The sequence below is a fragment of the Octodon degus genome, unplaced genomic scaffold, assembly GCF_000260255.1.
Source record: "Octodon degus isolate 3935 unplaced genomic scaffold, OctDeg1.0 scaffold00053, whole genome shotgun sequence".
In the NCBI taxonomy this organism is placed as follows: Eukaryota; Metazoa; Chordata; class Mammalia; order Rodentia; family Octodontidae; genus Octodon; species Octodon degus.
Genome location: NW_004524629.1, coordinates 12,840,486 through 12,859,639, shown reverse-complemented (window position 1 = coordinate 12,859,639; position 19,154 = coordinate 12,840,486). Strand labels below are relative to the sequence as shown.

General features: G+C 40.1%; 1 protein-coding gene across 1 annotated transcript; it reads left to right on the top strand.

Moving 5' to 3' along the window:
- The first annotated feature begins 3,874 nt into the window (after positions 1–3,874).
- Positions 3,875–11,353, top strand: LOC101585198 (cytochrome c oxidase copper chaperone). Its single transcript, XM_004633330.2, has 3 exons — positions 3,875–4,092; positions 5,831–5,919; positions 11,212–11,353. The coding sequence occupies exons 1-2, from the start codon at positions 3,986–3,988 to the stop codon at positions 5,913–5,915; spliced, it is 192 nt and encodes a 63-aa protein (XP_004633387.1). The 5' UTR covers positions 3,875–3,985; the 3' UTR covers positions 5,916–5,919; positions 11,212–11,353.
- Positions 11,354–19,154: the final 7,801 nt, after the last annotated feature.

The following is a 19,154-nucleotide window of genomic DNA, read 5'->3' as shown; positions in this document are numbered from 1 at the left end:
GTGTAGGAGACAGTCTTGGAAGATAGTGTCTCCACTGGAGCAAATACTAGACATTCTGACTGTCTATTAGTAAGGCTTAGGGTTTCCTAAATTCACTGCTCTTTTCCTATAATGCAACCTAATGTGCATGCGGATATTACCTGGCCATATGTACATCCCCCCATGGGAAATGTGGCTCTGGGAATTGGCACAAAAGTACTGATACTCTCTCAGCTGCTATTGCTGTTAGTAACAGAAACTATTCTTGACCCACAAGTTTGTTGTCTTCTACCAACATTCTTTAAACTGAGAGGCAGAGTAAAATCTCAGCCTCCTCAGGTACTCAAAAAGTTATGGAGAATGCTGTAGAGCACATATTTATTAATAGAAATTGGAATTTTTTTTTTTTTTATTCAGAGGCAGACATGTAAATACCTAGCTTTGTGAGGCTGCATACAAAGCCCACCTATTAACTAGGCAAGTGAGAATTTAAACATTGTAATTCTTCTCTCTCAACATATGGTGTCACTCCTTCACCAACTCCGGAGACTTAAACTTTGAAGAGTCATTGCACTTTGGTTTAGTTAGGCAGGGAAAACAGCTAATTACCTTTGTCCATGGAAAGACTTTAGAAGATATTTTCTTAGTTGTTGCTTATAACACTATGAGGGCTGTATTCCATCCATAGTGGCTGTTTAGTGCCGTCTGTGGCTAGTAGCCCCACTGAGCACCACACATAAACATAATTGCTATATGATAAAATGTCCATTCAAGTCACTATTTGAAGCTTCCTACCTAATAATTTAGCAATTGTACCAGTAAGAACAGAGTGTCAGAGGGCCAGCGAGATAGCTCAGCGGACTAAGTGCCTGTTTAGGCAAGCTCAGGGACGGGGGTTCAATCCCCAGTATTGCATGCTGTGCTGGCCCTACCCCCGGGTGTGCTGAGGTGGCCACCGAGACCAGGTGTGATGCTGCATGCCTGTAATCCTAGCACTGGGGAGGTTGAAAACAGGAGGATCACTGAGTCCAAGGTGCACAGGGAGACCCTGAACCAAATATACTAAAAAAAGAATTTCAGAGATTTAAAAGGGTATTATGATTAAAATCAGAATTGAGAAGTGAGAACTTGATACAAAGGGTACTAATCAAACTAATTTTAGAGCTGTCTTTGTTTTGTTTTGTTTTTTTTTGTGTTTTTTTTTTATTTTAGGGAAGGTCTACAAGGTATTCAGGATCTTGCTACTAGGTTGGACCCATAGTGATCTGCCTGTTTATAGCCTCCCAAGAGCTGGGATTACAGGCACGCCACCACACCCAGTCTCAATCGCTGTCTCAGCGTGCCCCAGGGGCAGGGCCGGCAGGGCAGGCCTAGGGATAGAACTCCCTAATCTGCTGAGCTATTTGGCTGGCCCTTAGAGCTGTCTTTGTACAAAAATGGAATCTTACATTTTATTAGTCTCCATATAGCACCTACTCTCAACTTAGTCTCTAATTACAGCTCTTATAAGTTATGTTTTTCTTGGTGGAAGTAGGTTATTGAGTTTTTTTTTGGGGGGGTGGAATAGGAAACAAATTTCGTATCTTATATTCCTATTTTCCCTTTAATACCAAATCTCACAAGTCTTCAGGTATGCAAGCTGTGTAAGAAAAGTAAAACATAATAATAATAATATAAAATAAAAATAGACTTTACATCTTATTTGTAAATTAAAAGAAGGAAAAGTGAGCTATCTGTGAAAGTGAGCTGGACCATTCTAAAGTAAAAGTCAAGTTTAGAGCTGGATATCAAGTACTAAATATCTCATTTTGGAAAGGAGCAGTTTTTGGACTTCTTTTTAAGAACAGGAGAGGATTCTACATGGCAAAAGCAGTTGTTGAAAGAATGTAAGGATCACAGGGCTTAAAGAAGAAATTAAGAATCTGTTGATGTCTTTAAAACATCAGGCTGAAGAGGAATGGGACAGGAGATTGAGTTACTGCTTAACATCTTTGCCTGAGATCTGCCAATACTAGCTGAGGATGTCACATAGAGAACTGTCACAGCCAGTGCTCTTTCCACTGATGCAGGAAAGAGTAAGCAAAAAAACCTTTTCTCAACCACCAAAAGTGGTTCAGTCATTTGGTATATTATTTGTGTTAACAGCTGATCTTAAATCTTTTAACTCCCCAGATTCTCTTAGATAGTCCTCTTATATTTCCTTTCATTCATTTTTTTAATACCTAAAAAAAATTAGTAGCAGGAATAAACACAGACTACTATTCATCTTAAAATAAGAAATATTCACCTTTCATTTAGACAAATTAATTAGAGTAGTAAATAGAACAGGGAGATGTGTGACGCCACGGAACTGCTACTTCCAAGTTATGTGACCTCAAGCAAATCGTATACATCTCTGAATCTAATTCACACTTGTCCATAAATGTAGTTAATAAATTTCAGTTGTTTTGGAGATTACATGATAGTTCACCAAATTAATAGCCACATATGTAATATACAATATATATATATGGACTATTATGGCTGAAGAATATGATGCATTAATTATGTGAGTGCTTTATTTTTTTTTAAAAAGACATGTAAGTTTTTATTAGAAGTACAGACAGGATGCATTCAAGAGTGGAGTACAAGTGCTGTGAAAATGAGGCGCCTTATATTTTTTAATGTTAAAAAATATTCATATATTTCAAGTATTTTCTCCCAATTTGTCTCTACTTAATTAACTTTGTCTATAGTACCTAATGTAAAACTCCATGTCTTTATTTTGATGCTACTTCATGAATATTTTCATATAGAATTTCTGGTATTGAAAAGTTGTAAGATAAACCACTCCCCATTCCCCAGTATTAAGATAATGCTCTTCTACTACCTGCTGTTAGCCTTTTCATTTGTTCTTTCCCTTGTAGATGTTTACTGCATCTGGAGCTCTTACTTTTTTTTTTTTTGAAGAACCAGGGATTGAATTCAGGCCCTTGCACTTGCCAGGCAAGCGCTTATTCTCCTGGCCTATCTCCCCAGCCCTAAAAGATTTGGTGGGGTTTTTTTTTCCCCCAGTACGGGGGATTGAACTCAGAAGCATGCACTTGCCAGGTAGGTGCTTATGCCATTGAGCTATTTCCCAAGCTGGAGCTCTTTCTTTTGATGTTGTATTTAATTTTCTCCAGATGTCAGACTGTTTGCTTTTTTCCACTTGCTGAAGCATATTTATTGTATATGAAGTTTCCAAGTAAAGTTTATGTTGCTAGCCCAAGTAGCAGTTTGAGTAGGATTCTAAAGCATGCAATTGAGCTACTTAAATGAATAAAATTTTCTATTTTATTAATATAGTTGACAAATATTTGAAAAGCCTATTCATACTAAAATCAGCTGAAGACCTATAAATGCAAATTAGCTGAGAATATGGTCATGTATGATCATATGGGGGAGGTTTTTGGGGCTAGGAGATCTTTTACTCCTCCAGCACTTGTGGGCTGGATTGTTCATGTCTTTGCTAATCATTTTTAACCTCATCAGTGAAAAATAGAAAAGACTTGTGGATGTAGGAAAAGGTTGCTGGAGAGAAGAAGGTCCATAATGCCTCAAGGGGCAATTTAGAAAGCAAGTGTTTTACACAAGAGAACCGACTTTCACCAGTGATTTTACTTGTTTAGCTTGGACAAGCCAGTTCATCTTTTTGGGAGTCAGTTTCGACATTTGTAGAGGTTAGACGTTTTGGAGAAACAACACAGCAAACCTGAAATCATCAGCTGTACTAAGCCCTCCCCAAACTGAGTCACAAAACCGTGACCTTTCGGCTCCCTCTCTGCGCATGCGCAGAAGCGGCGACCCGGCAGTCCCAGCGATCCCTTTCTGCGCACGCGCTTCTGTTAACCTCTATCCCCTTCCGGTCTGGGAGGCGGGAGTTCCGGTGCTCTAGAGGCCTTCGCGGAAGTGGCTGAGGATAAGTCGGCGTGTGAGTTGCTCGCAGTGTCGTACTTGCGCGCTTGCATCTGCCTTCGGATTGAAGATGCCAGGGCTGGCAGCCGCGAGCCCAGCCCCGTCCGAATCTCAGGAGAAGAAGCCTCTGAAGCCCTGCTGCGCCTGCCCGGAGACCAAGAAGGCGCGCGATGCGTGGTCAGTGCGCAGCCGGGGCGGGCGCGCCTCGAGCCCGCTGCCCTCCCTTCAGCTGCGGCGCCCGGGAGAGTGACAGCAGGGTCTCGCAGGTTTCACAGTCGGCACTTGGTGCTCCACTAGGCCCAGGGAAAGGTGAAGGGTTAAAGCGCGGACTGGCCCGAGACTCGCGTCACCCCGGCCCTGCGTATAAGTGACCTTTAGGGCTCTCGTGTGAAGCACTGCGTAGTAAGGCGTACAGATGTCGCCTGAGTTTGAGGAGTTTAAACTATATGGAGACATATGCCAGTAATTGCTGTACCGCAGGCTGTGATAATGTGACAAGACCAAAGAGTAAAATTTTACGGTAATTTCTAAGCAGTTCTTCCAAAATGTGGAGAAAGACACATGACACATTTCTTACAGTTCTGAAGGGTTCCTCTTTAATCCTTTGAAGGCAACTAAAAATTAAAAATCAGTCTACAGAATAGTGACAACGTTTAGATCACTGCTAATTCTCGAAAATCTTTGCCTTCCCTTATTTAGCCTTTTAGAATAGATCTCACTATAAGTTTTAAGATAACATGAATGTGCACCACCATCTGTTTGTACAAAGTAGAGCAATAATAGCTACAAAAAGTAGAGAAGTCATAACTTGTAATGAGGTAGGAGTATAGGAACTCGGTGCTTTCTTTAATACTGCGTTGCAAATAATCCTGTAAATGGAGGCTTGAACGATCTCAGTCTGATACCAAGGTTGCTCCTATGGTAACAAATGCTTCTGGAACTTTTGGATAGTATGGTATCTTGAGTAAGAGCTGGAGGTAGAATCAAGGTTTGAATCCCGTCCACCTCCTTGGTGACCTTGAGCAAATTATTTAACATGTCTAAAATGAGCGCAATAAATGTGTTTGCCTCCAGGGTTGTTAATTAGATTCAGTAATACAGAGCTTATCAGATCCCTAGCACAGTATATACAGCATTCATAAATATTCAGCGAGTGCTAGCAGTTATCTCCATAAAGGGCTGGGGCAGTCTCTCCCCTTTGCAGCAGCCCTTGAGGTATATTGAAGGATAGCAAGAGTTTTAGTGGAAGGAGATGTTCCTTCTTTAAATTACTTTTCCATGTATCACCTCAGACCACTATGGTTCATTAAATATCTGCAGTGAGAAGCTAGTTTTTTCTTGCAGTTCAGTTTGTCTCGATTATCTGCTGCATTTCCAAGCCCTTAAAATAAAGTTATGTAGGCTTAGTCTTCATTCTTGGGTTTTAAGAATGAAAAATTCTTTAATTATCAAAAAGGGGATTCATCTTGCTGTTCCTGGCTACCAGATCTTTTGTGATGTTTATGTTGTAGATTTCTCATAGCTAGAAGTAGGTTTATTTAGGTGTGTTTGAATGTAGGGCAGAAACAGGAAGTTAATTCTTCTATGAAAATGGACCTCCAGTTGCTCTTCATTTAACACAAATGTTTTATGTAGTTTCTTTCGTTGTAGAGCTGTGTTCTTCCTTGCATATAAACTAATAGCAGGATTTCATGTCTGTACTTATTTCTTTTGATCAGATTTCCTACCAAATCGAGTTGTATGAGACTTCTTTGCAGGCATGACACTATCACAAGATTAAATCAAAACAAAGCTGTTTGGTATAATAGCAGTTTTAAATCCAGTTATATTTCCTCCATCTCCATCGCTGCCATGTATGGTTATTAATGTGCTTCATTCCTACCTCATTAGATAATAAGTATTTTTTGTTTCATAGCATCATTGAGAAAGGAGAAGAACATTGTGGACACCTAATTGAGGCCCACAAGGAATGCATGCGAGCCCTGGGATTTAAGATATAAACTGGTGAGCATGTTGCTACAGATTTGTATGTTATCTTACATAGTTAGTGGCCATTGTAAGACAGTTCACCTGATTCATCTAACGTGTATAAGTATTACTTAAAAAATAACTTCCGTTCCCAGTGTGAGGAATAAGTGATGCTAATAGATAGAGAGACATTCAGCAGAGCTGAAAACAGGAATATGCAACTTCAAGAAAGCTTTTCACAGAAACCTTTGAGTTATATTCAAAGCAGATAGACTCATGACTGTAGGAAGTTCAAAATATTCTGCTTTCCAAGTTAAAGGAAGTAAATGACAAATGTTCTGTTTCTTGTTTCTTATATGGGTTTTTAGTAAATGGAACTATTGTTTTATACAAGTGAAAGTGGAATTTTGTCCTTTTATAAAACTAAAACCTCAGGGCTGGGGAGATAGCTCAGTGATCTAAGCACCAGCCTGGGAAGCACAAGGACCCGGCTTTAATCCCTGGTACCACATGCTGTGCCAGCCCTGAAACTGGGCATGGTCGCATGCCCCTGTAATTGTAGTGCTGGGGTGGCAGAGATAGGATCACTACAAGTCTGAGCTCTGTAGTGAGACCCTGTATCCAAAAACAAAACCCGTAAAACCTCAGACCATTTTTTGACAAGCTGTGAAATTCAATTTTAATGCTAAAAGGGACTTCCAGGATGTATATCCAATAATATAAGTAAATGATTTCTATTTGTTGGGAAGCTTTTCCTTCAGATACCAACTTCCCTTATTCAGCTTCACTCAGTTCTCTATTCAAGTCTTTTTCTTAGACAAGCATTTTCTTCTAAATGCTCAATGTAAAAAGCATCCCTTTCCTATCACTTATTCCAGCCCTAATAGAACTCTCTGTGATGATGGAAATAGTCTGTATCTTCCCTCACCAGTATGGCAGCCACTAGCCAGATGTGGCCATTGAGCCCTTGAGTTATGGTTAATGAGACTGTGGAATAGAAGTTTTAGTATTTTATAATTTTAATAACCACATATGACTAATTACTATTCTAATATTTTCACCTGTGTATTGAGGATTTTTTTTTTAATCATCTTCATTGTTTCACTCCAACGAGGTATAATGTAAGCTTTGAAGAAAACTAGAATTTTCTGTTTCACTCACTGTCGTATCCCCAGCATCTGCAGCACTGCCTGGTACATAGTAGATACTCAACAGAGAATTGTTAATGTCTCAGTTGTTCTTCTCTTATTGCTGGGACAAATACCTGACACCCATAATGAAGGAAGGAAAGGTTTATTTAGCTCACAGTTACTGGAGGTTTCATTCCATACTCAGCTGGGTCCAAGGCAGAGTGGCACATGGCAGAAAGCAGCCTTTCATGGTGGGGGCAAGAGTAGAGGGAGGAGTAACAGTAACAGTGGCCACAAAGAGGAAGTCTGTCTCCCTTAAGTTGAAGTCAGGCTATCCGCCCCAGGCTGTGTGTAGAACTCACACCCATAATCCCAGCAGGATTGAAATCCATAATCCCAGTCTTGATCATGAATTCATCTCAAGCTCTAGAAATCCCTGCCTCATGACTGCATGAGGCTTTGGGGGGACAACTAGACACAAACCATAACAGTTAATTAACTGAAAGAGTGAATAAATGAGACAATTAAGACTTATAGCTAGGAAAGGATTCCCAGGATGGGTTATGTAGGAGCAGAATGGGAACTTCAGGACTCCCAAATGCCAACTCCTTGCTTTGTGCTTTCCCCTACACCTGCACTACACTGCTACATTGATAACTGAGAGGTAATACCAAAGCTAATAACATTTTCATGGTAATGTGCAGCCTGGCTTTTTACCCTTTCACCTCTTTGCTGCCTCTTTGGAATTTCATGTGTGGCTGGTCTTCCTCTTTAATGTAAGAAGGGAGGGATAAGGAGTTTGCCCTGGGCTGATTAGTATAACAGCGTAAAGGAAAAGAGTCTAGGTGTTCTGAGCCTTCATTTTCACTCTTGATGTCTAGTTTCATGTTTTCCACTTCAGTTGTGTTTAGTCTTCATCAAAATATTAATCCTGTCTGGATTTCACTTTTTTATATACTTTATGATTTTGTACATAGTACAGTAAACCTATTACTGTGTATACATGATATACTTACATAAATTTTACATTAGATGATGAAGCATAACCCATGATGAATCATTTTAGTAGCACATTTATGAGGAAGTGCATTCTTAAAAGATATCCCTGGCTGGGTGCAATAGTATACACCTGTAATCCCTGCCACTCAAGAGTCTAAGGTAGGAAGACTACAAATTCGAGGCCAGCCTGGATAATTTAGTAAGATCTTGTCACAAACCTAAAACAGCTGGAGATGTAGCTCCCTGGTACAGCGCTTTTGGTCCCCATCTCCAATACCACCCACACAGTACACCTATTAGCTGTTTTTAAAAACAGGGCACCTCAACATTTGTGTTTGGCTTCCTCGTTCGTATTTTAACTCTTCCTAGTTGGTTGTGTAAATTGTTTACTAGGGCTGAACCTGACGATTTTTAAAAGGACAGGTTTTAGAAACACTGGTTTTTGGATTGTATTTCTTGTGATCCATAAAAGTAGTAGAGTTTTTTATATTAGCATACATTCAAAACAACCATAGACTTTTTATTTTCCTTTTTTTTTCTGGGCAGAGAGTAAGAGTGATAGCTTTGTGTTTCATATGTGTATAAGAGACAATGTCAAAGCTTTGGACTTGGACAACTTGATAGATTGTGTTGCCTTGGCAGTTTATTTCAGCTATTAAACCCAGGGTCTTAATGCTTGGCTACATCCATAGTCCTATTTTAATTTTTTATTTTCAGTCTCTTAAGTTGCCACACTGGGCTTGAACCTGCATTCTCCACTCTCAGCCTCCCAGAGGTTTGGGGTTACAGACATGTGCTACCATACCTAGCTGTCCTTAACTTTTAGAATCTTAGCTTTCCCCTCTGCCAATGGAGATAATACTGCATACCAAAACTATTTCATTCTACTTTTGGCAATGATTAAATAATATATGTATGTTCATGCTTTGTAAATTATAAATGGAGATCAGACCAGAAGGGCTCATACCTGGGAAGTTGTGGATACCTTACACTCTGTTGGGTATATGACCTGATTATATACTTTTGAATCCTAGTTGCTAGAAGAACAATCTGAATCTGGATGGGGCCTTCCTAAGAATTCAAACTGTCATGTTTTTGTTCTCAGCATAGTAATACTTTTGAAGAGGGATGCATGTTTGCCTTGTCATTGTCCCAGATTTATTTTTCCTCCTTCGTGGAGATGTGAAACAAAATCAAAAAAACAAAAAAGACTTGCTCAAGCTAAAGTGGATAGTGATAGAGTTCAAAATAGAGTTCAGGTCTTTCATATTCACCTCACATTTTCTCGTTGCCCTTACTGAGATTATATTGGCAACATACTTATTTTTAGAATTAGCACATTATTTTAATCTTTAATCTTAAATCTTCATTATGAATGTTATGAAAGACCTCTTGCGGAAAGGCATCATTGCATCTGGCTGCAGGGTGAAATTGGTCCAGCTGACTGTGCTGCTCTGAGATAATTCTTAACTAAATCAATACCTCTTACATGTTAGATCTTTCTGAGAATACCTTGAAAGGAAAACATTTTGGAAACTTCTGCTTTTGCAGCAGTGATCATGAGAGTTCCTTAATTTAAAAACTTATGTGGCCAGTGTGATCCCAGTACTTGGGAGCCTGAAGCAGGAAAATCTGCAAATTTGAGGCCAGCCTGAGCTGAGCTATAAAATGAGTTCAAGATCAGCCTGAACTGCATAGTGAAACCCTGTCTCCAAAAAAAAAAAAAAGAATGAATGTAGATGTTAATGTTATTTCTAAGTAACATATCTCTAATTGTACCTCGAAGCCATATTGGGAGTAAATCCATTACACCGCTTCTGTACTCACATAAACTAGGCTACATTCATCCAGTGGTTCTTACCCAGAAATACACCTCAGAGTCACCCACAGAATACTTCCCAAGTTCACAAGCCTGGGTGCTAGCCTACCCTAGAAGTTCCTAGACAACTTTTAAATCCACCCCTCTTTAATAACCACTGGCCTAGGGCTAGCCAGATACTTCAGGAGATTAAAGTGCCTTGTAAGCAGGTGCCAGGGGTGATCCCCAGGCCTGCCATGCCGGCCCTGTCCCTGGGGCGCGCTGAGATGGCAATTGAGACTGGGTGTGGTGGCAGGCGCGGCCTGTAATCCTTGCTCTCAGAAGGCAGATCACTGTGAGTCCCATCTAGTAGTGAGACCTTGAACACCCTGTAGACCTTTCCCTAAAATACAAAAAAAAAAAAAAAAACCCAACCAAACAAACAAGAAACAAAACCAAACCAAACCACTGGCCTAAAGAATAGGGAATACTCCAAACAGAAATTATCTCATAATTTAATATAGCAAAAGCAGAGATTTAGGAACTAGTAAGAAAATATAAATATGATGGTGGCAATTCTAGACTATTTTTTTTATCTTATGACCTTTTTTTTTTTCTGACAGTAGACAAACCCAGGGCCAGTTTAGAAGTGTCAAGAAATGAGTGGCTAATACCATTCTCCCTTAAGGAGGCAGAAGAAACATAGTGGACCCAGTTTGGAGGGTAAAATCAAATTGAAAGAGTAGTACTTGGTCCTGTTTTGCTACTGTCCCCTTTTGATCTTTCAATATTGAGTTTAAAGCACTGCCCGTATTTTGCCCTCTGATTAGTAACTTTCCACAGGAAGTGTTGTGTGCTCCGAGCTGACCTCTGCTTTCCACCTTGTGGGCCTTTGCCAGACATTGTTGAGTCAGCAGAGGAGGGTTTGCAAGTCTCTTCCATTGCGTACATATAAAAATAAAATACCTTAACCCTTTTTTGAAGATACTTTTGAGGGAGGAAAAAAGTAAATTTTATCTCAACAAAAGCTTCTTAAGTTAAAACAATGTAATAGGCACTTTTCAGTGATATTTTTAGTTAGGCTTTAATAGAATTTTTTTTTCATTCTTCCAGATGCAATTTTATTTTATTTTTTTCTAATTTTTCATTAATTTTAATGAGAAATAGCAGTGAGTTTTGAGACAGGTTAGTAGGACAGTTACAATAATTAATACATTGCATGTTGTTGTCTTTAATAGAATCTTAAAATGATTTTTATTTCATGACTGATTTAAATAACTGTGGCAGGTAATTAATATTACTTAACAGAGGTATTCACTTCTGGTAGTTTTTAAGTCCTTAATGCTATGAGTCTGGCTTGATGTTTGAGATCTGACTTTCTGAAACAAATCTTTCCTGTAGGTGCCCTGCTCTGTGAATGAATAATCCCTGAAGAATGAAGAAGATTAAATCATTTTGGAAGTTCTTTGATGAGCTTTGATAAATGGATAAAGTATTTATAACTTAATAAAAAACAAAAGGAAAATGTCCCAGATCAAAGGCCTTCAAGTGTGTTTCATATTTGTTCTTCACATATTCATGTAGCTTTTGCTCCCCCCTTTTGTCTCTCTCTGTCTCTCTCTGTCTTTCTGTCTTTGTTAAGAGAAAGCAGATATTCTTCTCAAATAAATGAAATCTCTAAAATTAGCTAGATACAAATAAGAATAAGTAATCTTTACCAATTCAGAATGAGTGTGGTGGCCATTATGCATGCCTCATATTTTGTTTTTCATTTTTAGGTGTCTTTTTCTGCTGTACTGGGATCAAATCCATACTAGTGAAGCAATCTACCTCTTACCTGTATTCCCAGTACTTTATTTTTAGCCTTTTTAAAGGAAATAACTGAATGGATAATAATTCTAATGTTAAAACCATTGTTCTTTTTTAGTGGAAAAGTATATTAGATTTTTGATCAAATTGGTGTTGTTTGACTTGGAAGAACCAACTGTTTGGCTTAATTAACCTGAGCCTGCTTATTACATTGTAAGATAAACTAGGATCAGAAATGTAATGCTTAGGGATAAGGTAGTTCTCTGTTATATTTAATTTTGTTTGTTTCGATGGGGTCTCAACTTTGTATCCCAGGCCAGCCTCAAGCTCATGGCAATCCTCCAACTTTAGCCTCTTGAGTGCTGGGATTATAGGCATTCGCCACCTGCCTGGCTTTATCTGTTATTACTAAGAACCTGGCTCAGGCTGGAGGCTATGTTCTATTAAAAAGTCACTACAGACGACTCAGTGCTATGCCACAGTGATACTTGGAATAGAATATGGAATGTAGCTCCCTTAGTATAGCAACTGTATGGTCATTTTAGCTGCTTAAGTGCCAATGAAGTAGTTATGTAGTTCTGTAGCCACATCAAATTTATAATCTTACAGAGGGAAGGTAATGAGCAACATACTGTTCCATGTAAGGATATGTACTGTTAGGTTCTTGAATGGGAAAATTGCCTTTATATAGTAAATGAGCTTAAATTATTCTGTAGAATTCCTGATTAATTGGTTAAGTGTTTAGGTGTGAAGTATGACACTTTGGTTCAACCACTGGCTGTGTGATGTCAAATAGTCACAACAGCTTTGAGTCTGGCTTTTTTCAACTGAAAAGACATAATATTTAACTTAAAGTGCTAATTAAAATGTGTGTAAAGCACTTAGCACAAAAATTATTAGCATCCTGAAATTTCTTTGATTCTGGATTCATATTTATTACTTGAATATTCATTGAGAAAGTGCTTTCAGTAAGTATTGTGTAGGTTGTAGAAAAATGCTAGGTAAAGAGCAGAGTCTTAGGTGCCCAAGAGAGGTGTAAAGTTCCTGCCCAGTATTCAGATCCTTAGCAGGCTGTTACCTGGACTCTGCTTGAATATGACCTGGGAATACAGAAGGAAAACTCCACAACTTCATTGCCCAGTGTTAATTTTGATGTATGCTATTTGTTAATTTTGATATATGCTAGTCCAGAATTTGCCTATGCATGTATTCATTTTTAAAAACATACATGTTACTTATTTGTTGATGATAATATAACATTGTTCTTTTCCCCTTAATGTATTTTGCCATCAGTGAGTGTCGTTTTTCAATGTCATTTGTCTGTGTATCATTTCACACCAGGGCTTACCATAACTTAACCAAAATATAGGCTACCTGCTGTGTGTCACATGTCCCTCCAGGCATTACGTCTCGGTCTTGGACAGAATATGCATCAGTTGCTTGTATTCTAATTGGGAGTCATTTCATTTAAACAGAAGTCGCTTGCAATCCCACCGGTCTGGAGTAGGCTCAGCCTTTGGTGCTCTTTTCCATACATCTATTGCCATCTGTTTGCCTACTTGTTACTTTCTTTTCCCTTTTGGCTACTCTGTAATACCACTGCAATGGGACATTCCATAGGAAAGCTTTACAAATGTGCTTTATTAATCATTCAGCTAGGGACGAACCAGAGGCTATGCATGTTTTCAAGGCTTGGGAGAGTATTACTGCTTAACTGGCCTCTAGAAAGAGGGATCCATTTGCACCTTAGTATCTGAGGGTACTCTTTTCCTCAGCACTTAGTAACACTGATTTTTCTTTTTAAAGCCTGTGCTGACTTGACATGGTCATTGATTTGGAAAAACACTAAACCATGCTTTTTGGCCTTTGCTACAGCTGAAAATACATCTTATAGGCCCTCTGCCGATCTTTGATATGTAAACCTCTCCAAGGACAAGGGGCAGTAATGTTAAGAGATGCTGTGGGTGCTACAGTACACATCTGTAACCCCAGCTACTCAGGAAACAGAGGCAAAGGATTGCAAGGTAGAAGCCAGCCTAAGCAACCTAGTAAGACTCACAAAAGTGAGTAAAGAGTTGTGGATGTAATTCAGTGAAGTACTTGCCTGGTGTATGTAAGGCCTTGGGTTCTATCCTCAGTATAGGTGCCCAGAAAGGCCAAGGGAATGTTCTTGCTAGATAGCTGATGGCCTGAGATAGGAATCTAGGTCTTTCAAGTTCAAGCCCAGTGTTATAGGACCCATGGTATATGTTATAGGATGGGCGTGGTGTCCATGTTATGTAGACACCGTGGTACCTGGTGTCTAATCCAGTATCATCTATTCAGTTACATATACATTTATTCATGCTCTACATAGGGCTGAGGATGTACAAGAGCAGCCCTAGGTGTGGTGTGGTCATGTGAGAGTCACATGGGCATCCATCAAGATGAGAGTGGTTCAGGACTCGCTGAGGCCCCATTGCATGCCAACTCTGGGCCAAGAGCACATAGTTAATGTGCAAAGATTTGTAAGACATGGGCTCTGATACTTCCAAGCGCATAGACTTGTGTTTTCTCCTCTTGGTCCTTCTCTTTAGGCTTATCCTGTCTCATGATTATGGCAACTTCAAGCTTTACATCATCACTGCTATGTTCAAGTTAGGTGAAAGATTACGGGATGCTTTTCTGTCAGCATGTATGCCTCTTCCAGAAAGCTCCCTTTTCCATCTCATTGGTTCTATGCCCACCTTTAAACCATGGAGCTAATGAGATACTCTACTTGGGCTTTACCAATCTTTTCTAGCCTTGCAGCTGGGGTAGAAACCCACCTTCCTTGACACACTGCCCCCAAAAATCAGTTTTTCTTAAACTAAAGAACAGCAGGGAACAGCTTATAAGGAATTAACCAATTTGCATAAGATCATTTGGGCATTGTGTCCATATCCTATATTTGGCATCTATCCTATTTGCATATCTGTATTAGGAAAGCATTAATCTTGTAGTGGATTGTTAACTAGGGGTCAGCTTACACCCAGCTGAATTGAACTAGTGACAAAATTGATTCTGGGAAAGTGGTGTTATTACTGTGCTGTTGCCACATGACTTAACATTTGGAATTAATTTGGAGATGTTTTGAGAGATTGGCCAAAGAGATAGCTCCTGTATGCTGTAAACTATATTGGAGACTCTGATTTGAGCCTGGAAAATCAGAATACTGATGGAAATGCTACCAGTTAAGGTAAATTTCGGGAGGCTTTAGTTGAAAAGAGAACTGCATTGGCTGCTGGACCCAGGTAGTATATTGTGCTTTGCAGAAATTTGGTCTGCATTTTGTGTTTAGGGATATTGCCTGGGTGGATAAAAAAAATTTCAGTGCAGTCTACTATTTGAAAAGTGGTGTGGTTACTGTTGAGAACTTTTGGCTAGATCTATGTTTGAAATTAAGAGCAAAGAGCCACGGTACGAATGGCTAGAGGGGTGGCTCTACTGAAGCTTTGGCTTCTGTGGGTGAAATAGAGAGACCAGTGTTGTTAAGCACAAGACAAAGTAAAAATGAACTGAAGCTTTTTACCTGAAGATAAGATTGTATTTAAATTGCAGGAGGTCTGGGGAGATAGCTCAGCAGTCTAAGCTCCTGCCTGGCAAGCTCAAGAACCCAAGTTTGATCCCTGGAATCCCAGGTATGCCATGCCAGCCCCGAAACCAGGCGTGGTGGCACACACTTATAATCCCAGAGCTAGGGAGTGAGAAAGGATCACTACAAGTCTGAACTGTGTATCAAGACCCTGTATCAGATAAATATTTTTTAAAAAAAGATTTTAAAATAAAATAATTGCAGGAGATTCCTGTTTTTTAGTCTTGCCATATGTTGTAAACTGTGAGTGGTAAATAGGGACTGTGATTGTATTCTTTTAATGTGCTTATATGTATTTGTAATCAAGTTAAAGTATTATGTTTTAACCTTAAGTTTTAGTCACCCTTTGAATATTTTTGATGTAGGAATGCATGGAAAAAAACTATATATCCAATTGTAATATTAATGTAAATCCAAATAGACCAAAACTGTTAACTTTTCACAAATCTGCCACTAGAGACTATTTTAAGAAATATGTATGGTTATCAAGTTGACTAGGGGTAGATTGTAGTGGATTATTAACTGATGGTCAACTTGTTACACCAGCTGAATTGAACTACTGTGGCACTAGGTCTGGGAGCCCCTCCTGAGGATGATGCCAGCAGCATAACAGGAAGAACTGGAGAAGCTGCTGAGAGGTTGTTAGGGAAGGTCTTTGGAGAAGCTGTTAGAAGCTGCTGGCTCTCTTGGGCTCTTCTGCTGGAGGACCTTGTCAGGCTGACTTTACTGATGAACTTGGCTGTTCTGGTCGGAGGAGGAGCTTGAGACCTCGTTGTTGCTGAGGATGCCTACCATTCATTTTGGAGGAGCTCTGGTCCTCATCTTGAGCATTGCCTCCTGGCTCCAGGAAAGAAGATGGTGCACTACTCAGCCTTGTGGAGAAGTTTGTCACATTGGCTTTCCTGATGGGAATTCAGCTTTCCTCATCACTGAAGGAGCTCAGGACCTCACTGTTGCTGAGGATAGCTGTGGTACTTTTCAGGGAAGTTCTGGTGCTTACCTTGAGCGTTGCTTTCTGGCGCCAGTTCAGATCCCTCGGTCTTCCAGCGCAGATGCTTCGTCCCTCTGGCATAGACTTTCTAGCTTCCACCACTGACATTTGGGCCTTTCCAGTGAGATCTGTGAAGCGGGCCTGCATGAGACATTTTCATGGGCTCTAGACCTCCCTCCAGCTGGACTTGTGAGAAGCATTGTTATGAGCTCTAGGTCTTCAGGTGGACATACAGGACATTATTGTAGGATCTAGTCCCTCCACTGGATTTTCTGGTCCTTAGTGTGTGGACACATTTCCTGCACTCTTTGTATATGATTCTTTGTGTGATTCATTATAAAATAATCTTAAAAAATGTGTCCTGTGTTGTATGTTCACCTTGAAAAAACCCCAAACCAGGACAAATCTCAAGCCCAGTGTTTGTCCAACTGTGTGTGATGAAGAGCTACCGTTTTCTGCCAGTTACCACAGACCAATAGAAAAGTGGAGTTTTCTTTAAAAATGTACTTTAAGAAGACACTTTTAAGCCCAAAAATTTTATTACTAGATCCAAAGGCTCTTAGGTTCCTCTGTTAAAATGCTATAAAAATGTCTAAATACTCTTGATTTCTGTCCTTATCTCAGCGTGGGCCAAGTGCGAGACCAGAGTCGGCTCTTGACCACACTTGGGAAGCGCTCTAAGACCAGCTGACTATGTAATCTGGCCCAGTCTGCCTCTCCTGTCTTATGTTGTGCTACTCTTTGGATTCACTAATGACAAGCTGTTCTGCTACCAGATTATGCTGTGTGTTTTTGCTGTGCTTCTGGGCATGACTTCAATTTCTATTCTTCCCCCCAGAACACCCTCCCCTGGCTGCAGGGTACCAATTCATCTTAGAACAGCTTAATATTATCCAGCCCATGATGTTTTTCCTGATGCTTTGGCATACTCATCAGTATTTTCCTTTGTGCCCTCCTTATTTCATGAGGCTGCATTTTTTTCTTCACTAAAAGTTCCTTGAAGGTATTCTGTTTCATCTTTTTATGTCGTTTTTCTTTTTGTCTTTTGACATAATGAAACAGGGTTTCATTATGCAGGTCAGGCTGGCCTTGAACTTACTTTGTAGCCCAGGCTGGCCTCCAGCTTAGTGCTGGGATTACAGGTGTGTGTACCATCATGCCCAGCTCCTTGTGTGTCTTCTTACTGGCAGACACAGTTTGTCCTGAGTAAGTACTTATTGGATTGAATCAACAAGTCAGGCAATTTCTGTTTCTTTTCTTTTGTTCTTCCCCAGATAGTTTCCACTCATGTTTTCATGTTTGTGGATTTCCTTATAAATAAGGACATACTGTTTTGATACACATTAAAATTTTCTTTCTTCTTTTGTCAAATCTGACTTTAAAAATAAAGGAGATATAACTTCTGGTTATCTTATTCTGACCACAGGTCCTGTTCTATGACTGTCACCAACCCTATTTTTCTCTGACACATATGCCACCCAGCAGTGTACTCTAATCTCCTGTAGCAATAAATGTATATAGATACATATAAACTCCCAGAGTACCTGGGAGGATGGTTTAGACTCATACTGACTTAGACTTTAATTCCTGTTTACACACTTACTATGTGGCAAGTTCTTTCATTTCTCTAAGCTTGTGTCGAGTAGAAATAAAAATATCATAACCTAGCGCAGGGAAACCTTAGTTGCTTGATAACCATTAGAGTGCTCTGCTTAGATGAGCATAGGAGGATGGGCATCAGGGCAAACGAACAGAAGTTAATGGATTGCCTGTCTCTTTAAAGGGTCAGGGCCAACCCTTTGGGCAGGCCAGCAGAGAGTGATGACCTGCTGGGAAATGCTATCTTGGGCAGATCCTCTCAGTGGCTCCTCTGCCTCTGCTCTGACTTCCCTGCCCACGGCGGCAGGACACCTACTCTCACAGCTCGGGGCTGTGCGACTAAGGTAGCCAGATGAGCAGTGGCTTCACGGTAAAGTGGACAGCTTGGTTGGGAGGCAGGCAAGTGGCATAAAAGTGGCATGAGGAAATCCCTGAAGTGCATATGTCAAATGATGGCAAGGTCCGGATCCTTGCCACGAGTGAGGCATGAGGGTGTTTCTTCTGTAAGCGCGCTGGCCCTTGCCCTTCACTACAGAGGCTCCTCTACCCCTGCTTACCTTTGGAAAGGAGATCTGATGCCCATTTGTTGGTCAGTTGATTTTAATTAAGTGAAAACCTGGCTCCCCTCAGTATGCACACACGTTCACAGCCTTGTGCCTGTGCTTGTCCATTGTCACCCCTAGAAATGCTGCCTTCCTTTTGCCTACATCATTCCTATGCCTCACCAAATAAATACCAGCTCTCTTCCTCCCTATTGTCACTTTTCCTGAGCTGCTACTGTTCATTAACCTTAACTCAGTTATTGTTCTTCATGAGACCTTCTATGGATTACATCCTTTATGCCCACTTACAGTACAAACCACCTGGGACAGAATATTAAGTCTGACAGTATGGAGTTCAAATCCTAGGTCTGTCTCTTATTCCTTGTGCAAATGTGTTTCCTGTCTGAGCCTCTGTTTCTTTTATGATAACTAATGAATAAGTATATAAAATGCCCAGGTCTGGCACTTACTGGAAGTATGTGGGTGATGGGGGAGCAGTGGATTATCATTTATTCACTTACTACCTCCAGGTACATGTAGGAAATCTTCAGTTTAGAATTCACAAGGCTGTTTTACAGTTACTTTTGTTGAATGTGTGTCAGATAAATGCTTACTGATATTTGTGGTGATTTCAAAGCTTTCAAGAGGTTTTCTAGTCTTCATGGCTAGGACCTTTTCTGACAGTAGTCACACACTGTGACCCACGCAGGAGCAGGAGAGCCCTCTGGGCCTCTGCCTGCTGTGCCAAGGTGGGTCCGCTCGCTTTCCTTTGTCACTTCTTGCCCGCCTC

Coding starts and splice junctions, on each gene's coding strand:
- LOC101585198 (XM_004633330.2), top strand. CDS start 3,986: ATGCCAGGGCTGGCAGCCGCGAGCCCAGCCCCGTCCGAATCTCAGGAG. Junction 4,093..5,830: donor AAGAAGGCGCGCGATGCGTG/GTCAGTGCGCAG, acceptor TTTGTTTCATAG/CATCATTGAGAAAGGAGAAG.